The 11,590-nt window shown below is 32.6% G+C and overlaps 1 protein-coding gene across 1 annotated transcript; it reads right to left on the bottom strand.

The window, feature by feature from the left end:
• Nucleotides 1-295: 295 nt before the first annotated feature.
• Nucleotides 296-2,874, bottom strand: LOC119644837 (potassium channel subfamily K member 1-like). Its single transcript, XM_038044595.1, has 5 exons — nucleotides 2,496-2,874; nucleotides 1,177-1,317; nucleotides 895-1,104; nucleotides 577-786; nucleotides 296-510 (listed from the first exon to the last, which is right to left on the bottom strand). The coding sequence occupies exons 1-5, from the start codon at nucleotides 2,872-2,874 to the stop codon at nucleotides 296-298; spliced, it is 1,155 nt and encodes a 384-aa protein (XP_037900523.1).
• Nucleotides 2,875-11,590: the final 8,716 nt, after the last annotated feature.

The following is an 11,590-nucleotide window of genomic DNA, read 5'->3' as shown; positions in this document are numbered from 1 at the left end:
TTTTTTACAACAACGTCTACTAAGATAATTCTAACGACAATAAATTAATTATCTTCCGTCTGTACGAAGCCTTTATTTTGTCATGGATTGAATATAGGTGCCATTGATAAATTTGAAAATTTGCACAATATCAAAAAAAAAAAAAAAAAGAGTTAGAGCAATGGCGACTCTATTAGAAAATTCTCTTCCTTTTTCTATATATATTTTTACTTTTATACGTAGATGTTTTATTTGCAATTTTCTCAGGATATGAATTAGTTAAATTATTTGAATTATTCGGTAATAAGCGTTTTGATCATTTCTCAGAACTGGTTGAGCCTTCTGCTATGCGCACTCTTGGGCGTCGAGGTGAAGAAGAACGATAAGGAAGTGATTCTTCAAAAGTACTAGATCGACCGGTTAAATGCCTTTCTAATGGTTCGCTATATTCGCCTTCGGTAAGCAAGTGAGTCAAATTCATTTGCGGTATATCGTAAAATATTGTTAGTACGAACATCATTGAAATTAGGCCTAAAGCGAAAAATTGCGATCATAACACGTTTAATTTTTAAGGGGCAAAGTTTATCTTAAACTCACTCAATAGTAAGTACATGCATACTAGTACCATATATAATACAAACAGATTAGAATCATCGGCGACTGCTTCTTCTGGGACAAAATCACCGAGACCGATTGTTGTTAACGATATAAAACAGAAATAGAAAGCATCCAGACCAGTCCACGAAGGTTCCAAAAGAGCAAATATTACAGATGGTATAACAAAGCAACAAAGGATAACAAAGGATGCTTTAATCGAAATAAAAACAGAAAGTTAGTAAAAAGCGGTTTTTTTCCTTTTCCTTTTTTTCTATCATAAAATTTATTATTATTATGATTATGCTTTATATTGCTTACCTATTATGGTTAAAAGTATCATTCTTACATATACTGGGTCCAAAGTTTGATCGAATTTAGTGTTAAGGGCGCAAAGTAATTTATTTGCTAAGGGTAGAAGTTTCTCAACGGTAGCGCTTGTCAGTACAAGCGTCAATGGTATGCCAATTGAAGCAAATATAATGCAGAATATTTTCCCGCCATCACTTAATGGGTTAACATGGCCATAACCTTAAAAGTAATTAAAGTAATGCATGTGTTTTTCTTAACTTAGCAAGCTTGGTAAGTAAGGCATTGACTTACCAATTGTGGTTATTACGCTGGTTGTAAAGAGAATTGCTTGTCCAAAAGTCCAATTAATATCTTGCGAGTCATTGCGCAATGGGGATATACCAGCGCCTTTCGCTTGTACAACAGCGGCCAGAAAATCTTCCAAATGATCATCTAAAAATATAGAAATCATCAAATAATCTTGAAAAACGTCATTAATTAATTGGATCGAATTTCAGAAAAGCTTTTAGTTACACGTAAATCTTTTTTTACACGCTTTTGAAATAACACGATTTACCGATGAGAGCAAACACATTTTTTTTTTTAAAGGAATTTTTTGTTCTATTTTAACAGTGTCTCTCACAGAAATTTATATACACAGCAACGAAACATAACTGAGTCAACACTGCGATCAGAAGTTGATCGATCTATGCCTGTGCACATGTGTGTTAGCGAACGAAATTCTACATTTGAATCAACCCCAACTGATGCTAGCAGTTTGAAATCAGTTCGTAATAATCGTTCACGCTTGTGATCAAGTACCGATGAATAATTGGCAAATTGAGTTTTATTCCTAATTTCCATTTCGAATTTTATATGTTGTATGTACATCTGGACTCACTCTTCACTGTACATTAATTTTAATTTTTTTTTTTGTGATAAAAACGAATTGTTTGGTCCTATGTAATATGGATAATATTATGACTTTTTTTGCACGATTTTTTAGGGAAATGTTTAGAACTTTGGCATTTTACACGATTTTTTAAAAGCTATTACCAAATTTACCATCTATCCTATGTATTTGTTTTATGATTTTTTTTGCACTGATCTCTAAGGATCGTGTAAAAAAAAGTTGGGTATACTATATTTAATTCGGTAGTAACTTTCACAGAAACATAAAAGTACAATAGCACTTTTTTTTCATTCCTCTTATGGCTAGGCCAGGCAAAGACATGTAAAATGAGAAATGATAAGAAACCGTTTTATAAGATGCAAGTTTCTCTCTTTTATTAAAAAAAATTCCCAAGTCTCGCTAAGTAAGAAAGAAACACAATTTTCATATATATTTCTAGTCGAAAACTTTAGGTGAAGAGACATTATGTGATTACACCCTTTATTTCTTTCTGTGCTCGTTGAGAGATTCTCGTGCTTATTATTCATTCAACGATTCGCTAATTACTTTACAAATATATTATTAGTGCTATTGGTTAACAAACTAATTCAAAAAATTAAAAGAACATTTTTCGAAATGTTCGCTGCTTTCAATTAGCGAATATCGTTACCTTGCTTGTTTTTTTTTTTTTATTCTTATTTTATTGCTCGGCTCTATAAGTTGTGTGCGCGAAACTTACCTAAAACTTGCGGATACATTTCAAGAAAATTGTTACGCAATTCGAAGAAATCTTGGCGTTTCTCTTTCTCAACGGGCACTTCAATTATATGCATTGTCACCGCCCCGATAATTAGATATCCCAAATAGAATAAAATAAAGAATGAAAACCACAGGCGTTCTTTACGCAGACGTGTACAGAAATGATGATCTTGACGTTCAAAGGCATTGGTAGAACAGTAATCAGGCATTGACCGCAGCAAACGTATTGAACCGATACTAATGCGCCCAGTCAAGCCCCCCGGCGAAGATTGGTCATTAATATTGGATTCAGCTCCAGCTTGGCGGTAAGTGTTAGTGCTTTCCGGTAGATTTGCTCGGCTTCTTCCCGTAACCCTCATTTTTTTTTTTTTTCTTTTTTTAAATATAATTCTTGTAAATTTTTTTACTGTATAATTACTTATACGAACGTAGCTGACTACAAATGAAGACTTCTAATACCAAAAGTAAATCGGATTTCTTTCGTTTCTTTTTTAAATTTCACTTCACTTACGTATTTATTAAAAAGAGGCAAGAATAGAAAACAAAAATGATCCGCCTTTCATTTTGAATCTTCAATGTTCTAACGAGCAAAACAAATGACACGGTTAGAGATGACATGAGTAAATTTTATTAAATATCAAAACGGGGTTGCCAGATTACGAAACTATGAATCAGTAAAATCATGTATTCTAACCTTTTAAAAGCGAATGACCTAGAATGAGCAAAGGCGAAGTTATATTCGTGATCAAGAATGTTAAATCAAAGGTTTCTGATACCAAGGTCAAGAAAACGTTATAAGCAGTTGGATTGATTTCAGTACGCCTGCTGGTCGGTTTGCGGCAAAAACCTCCCTGATCGCAAAAACAAAGATGTCGGCGTTAAATTTTGTAAAATGACTGGGAATTTTTGCACGCAGATTGACATGGAAATGGGCAAAATGTTGGAAAAGATACGACTACTGTGCAATGTAAACCACGAAGAGCGCAGCTTTACACCAAGCATAATATCACAATTTCCATATGTATTCTGTGGTTAATTTTACACAAATGGACCAAGTCAGCCACGCCCAGTCAATGCTAAATAGAATCGAAATTTATTTATTTTTTTTGTTTTGAGAGAGACAGAGAAAGTTAATGGGTATAAAAGTTTCAGGTGCAACCGAATATCGCCTTCTTGTTAGTTTATGATTTTTTTGTTATGCGGTGTGCGCTATACCCACCCTTGACGCAAGCATTTTCCTCTACGAATTGATTGTTTAAATTCTTGATGCGCTCGATTAAAATTAGGACGCCTGGCCTTTCAAACGCTTGAGATATTGCGGCACCAAATATCAGAAATACGGCATAACTGTAGCAGAACAGTAAAAAACATAAATTAATGCCATATATATCATACGAGGGCATGGCATCTTCTAGACCAAGTCGACAAGCATCAGCAATCATGCTGAAATTGTAAAGGAAAACAAAATGTACTAAACTAAAAGAAACTAAAATGAGTAATAGATAGTTTTAATAGGAATTTGCGTCATAGATAACGAATGAAATCCGAATGAGCTTCCGAGGGAAAATGACGGCAATGTTTCTTCTACAATCTTGAGAGAAGAAATAACGATAAGGTTATATCTATAATCTTCATTTAGTTGCCGGTTAAAGGAAAGTAGATAAATACAGCGATGAAGGAAATTTTCGAATCCTGCTATTCGATATCGGTATAGTAAGTAATTGTATCCACATAATTGAGAAAAATAAGAATTGCTCAGAAGTAATAAAATCCGGGGCAGTTCGAATTAATACTGAGAAAGAGAGAGAAAGAGAAAGAGGGAGAGAGAGAGAGAGATAGATAGATAGATAGATAGATAGATAGATAGAGAAAGAGATAAAGAGAGACACAGGTATGGAGAGAGATAGACACATAGATAGATAGATAGATAGATAGATAGACAGAGATAAAAAAGTTGGCAAGTGACTCTACATGTGTGAATAGCAGATCTGAAAGCAGAGAGTTATAATCACGTAGCGAAAAGTTAGTTTTCGCGTTTGTATTCAGCCATTTTTGCCATACAACAGCGAAAGCTACATTTTCATACGTGTTTACCTAACAATGAAGGAAAAATTGCTGGATTGCGTAAACAGCGCAACTGAGTATAAATACTTCTTCAATCTTATGCTCTATAAGGGATAGAATTAGTGGAAAAAATTATAATGCAGAGTACGCGAAATCGTAAGCTAGAATATCTCTTCAACTCAAAGAAACTACCAATGGAGAATATTATCTAAAAAAAAAACGGGACTGTGAAAATTTCCCACTAGGACATATTTAATGGAAGCTATCAAAGTTTCATGGTATTCATGATATTACCCTTTTTAATCGAAGACTCATGATCCTTGTCAGCAGCATTTTCATTCCTCTAACTATATCAAAGGATGGGTTTCTTTGATCTATAGATAGCCAATCTTAAAATAGTAGTTGTTATTGCTTCAAAGCATAATTCAGGCGCTACTAGAAGCATGAAGAATAGTCCTGATATTTCTGACAATTTTTCTCATACATACATACAAAAAAAAAGAAGTAAACATTGCAATCTTTAAGATGAATTCGTTTTGCTTTTCAATGCCGCCGAACTCAAGTTGGAAAACCGTTTTCAACTCTACCTAAAACAACACCATTGCATTTAATTGATTTTTCTTTTTCCGTTGAACTGTTTATTTTATGCAACGACGAATTTTTCCTGATTCCAGATCAATAATTAATTTGCTGGACGGGCAACACTATATATGCTGTTTATGGCAGGGATCTCCGATCTTTCTCACAGTGTGTATATGGACGGACGTGGTACGCAGCAAATCGACCAAAAACTTGATTGAAACTAAAATTTTCTATCCAATAAACGATTTGTTCTTATTTATAAGCGTTAAGATTATTCATAATCCATCTACTATAGGCAAATAAGGAATCGTGTACGAGTGAAAAGGGTTTTATGATGCGGGAAATAAAAGACTTCTGTGAACACGTTTCTACAAGTTAAATTCCTTCTTCAAAAAGGTTCGCTTTACTATTCATGTCGTGACGAAAATGGTGAAAGTATTCGTAATAGATATTCAAATATTTGCAATAGAGCGACAATGTAGAGGCATACTGACACTACCAACACTAGCACAAGCAATGTGTACGTGATCTCTGTTGAAATTGTAAGGGTTTTTGTTTTATGCTTTATGTGAACGACTGTCGTGTAAATGAGACAAATATGTAATCTCTTTAATTCTGGCAATAGAGAGAGAGAGAGAAAAAAAAAAGAAAACATGTACATATATGTGTATGTTTTTTTTTTTCAAAATTTTTTTTTTTTTTTTTTTTTTTGCCTGCACTTGATGACGTCTTGTTCGTCTACTAACCCAGACCCAAAAGATAAAGCTTAATTGAAATCAACAAACACAAGTGTGTGTGATTATTACAAACACATTAACGTTATTTTGTTGTATATAAAAATGCAAAAAGCTATGCATGTTTGTCTATCTTGTCATACTTAATTGACTGGAATTATTTGTAGAGGGTAACCTTAAGCAAGGAGTGATGGACGGTAAGGTAAACTACATTTATTTTGCTTTTTAAGAACTGAATTTTCATATGTATATGTAATTAAAGTTCAGTATAAGTGTCTTATGATTATTTCTTTGCGATAAAGTTATTGAAAAATTTTATTCCCTTTCATTGCTGCAAACTGCAACAGCAAGCTTACTTAACTTAGCATATAACTTACTTAACTTCATCGTGCTGCAAATAGGCCAATTAATCAATGCAATTGTTAGATTTAGATAAACGGATTATAAAAGCTGATGGAAAATTTCTAAAGTTTGTAGCTTAAATCATTAACTTGTTAACTATCTGTCATGCTTACTCGCCTTGATTTGATTTTGGCTGGATGCTAACTCAATTTCTCTTCGATATCGCTTGACCTTGTACCTGGGAACCGATACCATAGGCAGACCATATTAGATATAGTAAAAATATTTTGAAATTCCGAGAATGGAAAAGTACAAGTTTTACACCTCTGCCGATGATATGTGGAATGAAATTAATGAAGTAAAAAAAACCGAGCTTCTTATTAATAAATATATATATTTGTAGGTATTTGTGCTACTAAGTGATATTTAACAATTTGCATGAATTAATTTGAAATTTTGTACAATTACGCTTGATAATATTCACTCAGTGTTCTTTGAATAAAAACAAAAAAAAAAAAAAAAATTGTTTGACTAAATAGTCATAGATACGAATTAAATATCAGCGAAATCAAGTTGACAAATAATGGCCTCATTATAGCAGGTGGGCAAATTAATCTTGCACATACTCCCGCACGTACTTACATGCACAATACTGTGATCAAAAAGTATGACCAATATTAAGATTAAATTGCGCGGATCTATTGAATATCACAAATATTTGTTCTTAAATTGATACTACTATGACAGTCATTTATGTCAAATTTCACAGCTTAAGCGTCATTAGTGTTGCAGTTGTGTTTGGTTTTGTTACGACGCAAGAAGAATTTATTTATTTTTTTTGATTTTTACAACATATGTGAGGAGATGATTTCTGATTATCAATCGGTCGTGAAATGCATTACTGCAAGAGATGGAACTTGTATCTACGCATACGACCCGCAAATAACGCATCAATCAAGGGAATATCGAGCAAAAGCTGACACAAGTACCGGCAGACTCAAAAAATCGAGAGCATGTTAATAGTTTTCTACGATTATTATGGTGTTGTGCACTATGAATTCCTACCGCCTACCGCCTACCGCCTACCGCGTATGGCAAAATTGTTAATATGAAATATTTTTTTGAGTTTGAAGATTACTCTGACGGCGACGAAATATATAATAGAATAATAAATAGATTTTAGAAAAAGCAAAAAAATTAAATTGGTCTTATTTTCTGGACACAGTATATATTGGTATTGATTAGTTTGATTGATCGATTAGATATTGATGTTCGACCGATGTCAGTTGCAGCTCAGTGTCAAAGTAGAGGCAGCGAGATGGATGTCTCTTGCAACATTGCATTTTATTCTCTTTTGAAGGGGAAAAAATTCGATTGAAGCTACGAAAATGCTTAAGTTGGCTTGGAGATGAGATAGGGTAAGCGCAGGGTAATCTATGAAACAATTAGAAAGTGATTGGCGAGTTTTTGTCCAAATAATAGTGAATCTTGAAGATAATAAATGGTCGCTTATGTGCGTTCGTCTCCAGTAAAAGAAACCCAAGAGATGATCCGTAATTAAGGTTTGCTCAGCAGAGATTATTTAAATAACTTTGAATATAATGTTGTAATAATGTAACAAAGTTTGTCTATTGGATTTACAAGAACATGATTTTTATGTTAATTTATATAGCGCCTTTTCCAAGGGCAACGTTGTTTGTTATGTGCATGCGGGTCAAATGATGTGAAAAACGCATTTGCTCCTTCGCTAGCGCATTGCTTTGATACAAGTCATGCTGATATAAATTCGTTTTTTTTATATACATTTAATATTTGACGGTATGCTAAGCATATTATATCATATGTAAAATTTATAAATGTTTTTTTTAAGAGGCCGCAATGCTTGAGATTGTGAACAAATTTGAGGCGAGTTTGCAATAGAGAAGACAAATAGCAAGTGCGTGATCCAGGCGAGGTATGATACGGGAAACGTGACAGTGCATAGAGTTTAGCGATTTTTCAAATGATACGATATGTCAAGCAGCAGTTCAAATTCTCTTAAGACCTTTCGATCTTTTCGTGGTTGGATGTAAGATCCTTATCAGGCGGCCATTTTTTTTTTTTTTTTGACTTTAAAAACAGATAATAGTCTCTGAGAGGTAAATCTATGGGATATAGTGGCTACAAACGCCATTCTTATCCCACTATCCACATAAGTTTGCTGGCGCAAAGTTTGATGAATAAGCCACCTGCGTTGTTATAATGACGAGAATGGGAATAATTTTTTTTCCTTTTTGTTTATTTATTCACTTTTTTTTTTTTTTTTTTGTTCTGCCGATTATTATCATTCCACCCTTTCCAAAGTAGTCAATGAAAATTGTGTCATATGCATTGTGTGTGTGTGTGTGTGTGTGCGCACGTTTCATATTGAATTTCATTGTAGATTTGCGGATAAGACACTTTTATGCGTACAAATGTACTCTCCCACATCTCACACTACGACATCATCCTCTCATGCGCTACATCGTCTCAAAATCATTTGAGAAATCAACATCATCCTAGAACACATTAATGCCAAGACGTGGTGAAATTAAAAGAATAAAACTTGGAAAACTTGGAAAAGATCACTTCTCGAATATATATAAATATACAATCGAGTTAATCGTCGACTTTATTGAGGTACAAACAAACCAATTCATGTTCGCATTGAATTTTTTTCTTTGCCAAGCATAATGAATGAATCTTCTGTTGTTGATTTACTGAATTATAGAAGAACAAGAACAAGAAGGAGAAATTTTCTCTCTGGAAAATACAAATATTTGAAAACTGAGTGAGACTAGCAAGACCAAATGAGGAAAATTTGCGACAAAATTCGGAAGAGGATTGATTTTGTGTAAACGGTGACCGCAATTTTGTGTCGTTGACCGGTCACCGGCCGAGATGGAAAAAACTGAGCCATGGCCTAACTTCTTATTGATCGCCAAAGGCTTTTGTGTTATGCACGATTTTAAAGTTCGATTATCGGCCTTCATTGTTCTCGAAGATGCAATTTTCTCAGCAATGATTTTTCCATGGACGCCCATGTGTTCGCACCTCAAATTTCAGAATGTACTACAAAGATCTAATTTTTAGCATATATGACATAGAAGAAGAAGAAGAAGAAAAGAATTGTTTTTAATATTAATGTATATTACACTTTAAAACATTAATATATATTATCATCCTCTGAGTCCACCAGCGCTTCGAAGACGCTTTCTATTCGAGTCGAGCCTTAAGTCTGACATAAAAGTTGATGATTCGGCATAGGCGGATATAATATTCACACTTATTATTATTTTTTTTTAAATGCTAATTTTTCTGTTAAACTATTCAGGAGCTAAAGTTGTGTCGTTTTGAAACGCAATCGGAGAAAAACAACTAATTGCGGAAGCTCGTTGTGTTTTTTTGTAAATAAAAACGTTCGACTATTTATGATATACAGTGTATATTAAATTTGTGTAGATGTATATAATATACCGAGGGAGTTAAGGTGCATTCATCTTTTATTATATGAATCGATTGTCTGTTCATCTGTCCGTGTGATCTCTGTGCATGTATTTCGTAATTTTTGAAATATTTCGACCAAATCGGGTATACTAATGTGCTTTAATGGGGATACGAATCTTATCGAAAAAGGATTAAATTGAATCATATTCACAACCGCTGTCCATATAATGACTTATTTTGAAAAACTTGTTATATGAAAAGGAAAAAAGAAAAAATTGCAATTTTCAAAATTTTTCGAAAAAATCGATAAGTAATGGTATATATTTTCACAATTGATATAAGAATTTTATATTGAATGGGTCCGATGTTTTCAATACAATACAAAAGGTAAGTCTTTATATAGTAATAAAGCATTCAAAATTTTTCCATAATTCACAATGGAAATTGAGCTATAATAGCAATTTGACCTAAAAATCAATTGTAAAAATATGTGAAGTCGTTGTATGATAACATGGTCTCAAATTCTTTTTTAATTTATTACGAAAATAATCGAATCATAATAATAACTTCAGTAAGAAGATTACCTTGACAACTTAATGTTCCCCGCCTTGTTCCATATAAGGCCTCTCATAAAAAGTACGCTCTTGGTATTTTTTCATGAAAATGAATAAATTCATTTTGCTGCAGGGTATCGAATAGTCGGCTTTTTTTACTTATCCTTCCGGTATATCTTATACTTTGCTAGAAAATCGAAAGTTTCAAAGTACTTGCGCTCGTTAATAATTTCGTATCTCCTACTGACCCTTCTGAAATGGAAGTGACAACATAGATATTCCTATATATCCTATACATATATATATATGTACATACATACCTTAATGCGAAGGGTATCGGAGCTTCATTGTATAATAGATTATATAGAAATAATTTTATTAAAGTTTAATAGCAAATTAAAGAAAAATGGGAGTGAAGCAAATACATATGTAAGCCCACGAATGCGTACATAAATATATACATACACATATATACAATAAACGTATCTAACATGGCATAGGTGTGCAGGAAGTGCAAAACTTGTTATCACAAAACAGTCAATGGACTGTAAAGATTGCGTGACAAAGGCGTAGATGTTCTTTTTTTTTTTTTTTCGTTCAAACTAAATAATAATAAATCAAAATAGAAGAAGAAGAAAAGGCGCAGGACAAACATAAAACAAAATAGAATCAAAAAATGAATTTTTTTTTTTTTTTTTTTAAAAAAACAATTCTTGTTGAATGTTAAGGATAGATTTGATAATGGAAAACATGTGTGTCACCCAAATTATACCCTCGAATTGAAGAAGAGAGCCGCGAGTCGAAAAGGATAAAAGAATATCTATGATTAGATTATAAAAAGAGAGAATGAATGAAATCTGAGAGAAACATGCGCATTAAACTTATGAAATTATTAGTAACTATTAGGAAGTAAGTGGATTGTAAAAAAAAAAAAAAAAAAAAAAAAAAAAAATTTAAAAAATGAAAAACTTTACTGCTTTTTTTTTATATTAATTTTTAAATAAATTTGAAAAAAAAAAACAAGAAAAGCAAATAATTTCATACAATAGTTCCGTTTCCGTTTATATTGACGCTTTCTCTTTCTCTCTACATCATTCTCTCTTTTTATTTTTTTTATTTTTTATTTCCTTAACCTCTCTTCTATTATCCTTTTCACCGTTAATTCGTTTGCTTTGTGAACAGAATTTCCTTTTGTCCATGAATTCAGTTCATTTTCAACCGCAACAGAAATTGGTATCGTTTTACATAACGCATAACGGAAAATTCCTTTAGTTAAAAATTACATTTTCTACAAGTATATATTCATACATATATATACATATACATACATGCAT

This window comes from Glossina fuscipes, unplaced genomic scaffold (genome assembly GCF_014805625.2).
Source record: "Glossina fuscipes isolate IAEA_lab_2018 unplaced genomic scaffold, Yale_Gfus_2 0, whole genome shotgun sequence".
NCBI lineage: Eukaryota > Metazoa > Arthropoda > Insecta > Diptera > Glossinidae > Glossina > Glossina fuscipes.
This window is presented reverse-complemented; position numbering and strand designations above follow the sequence as displayed.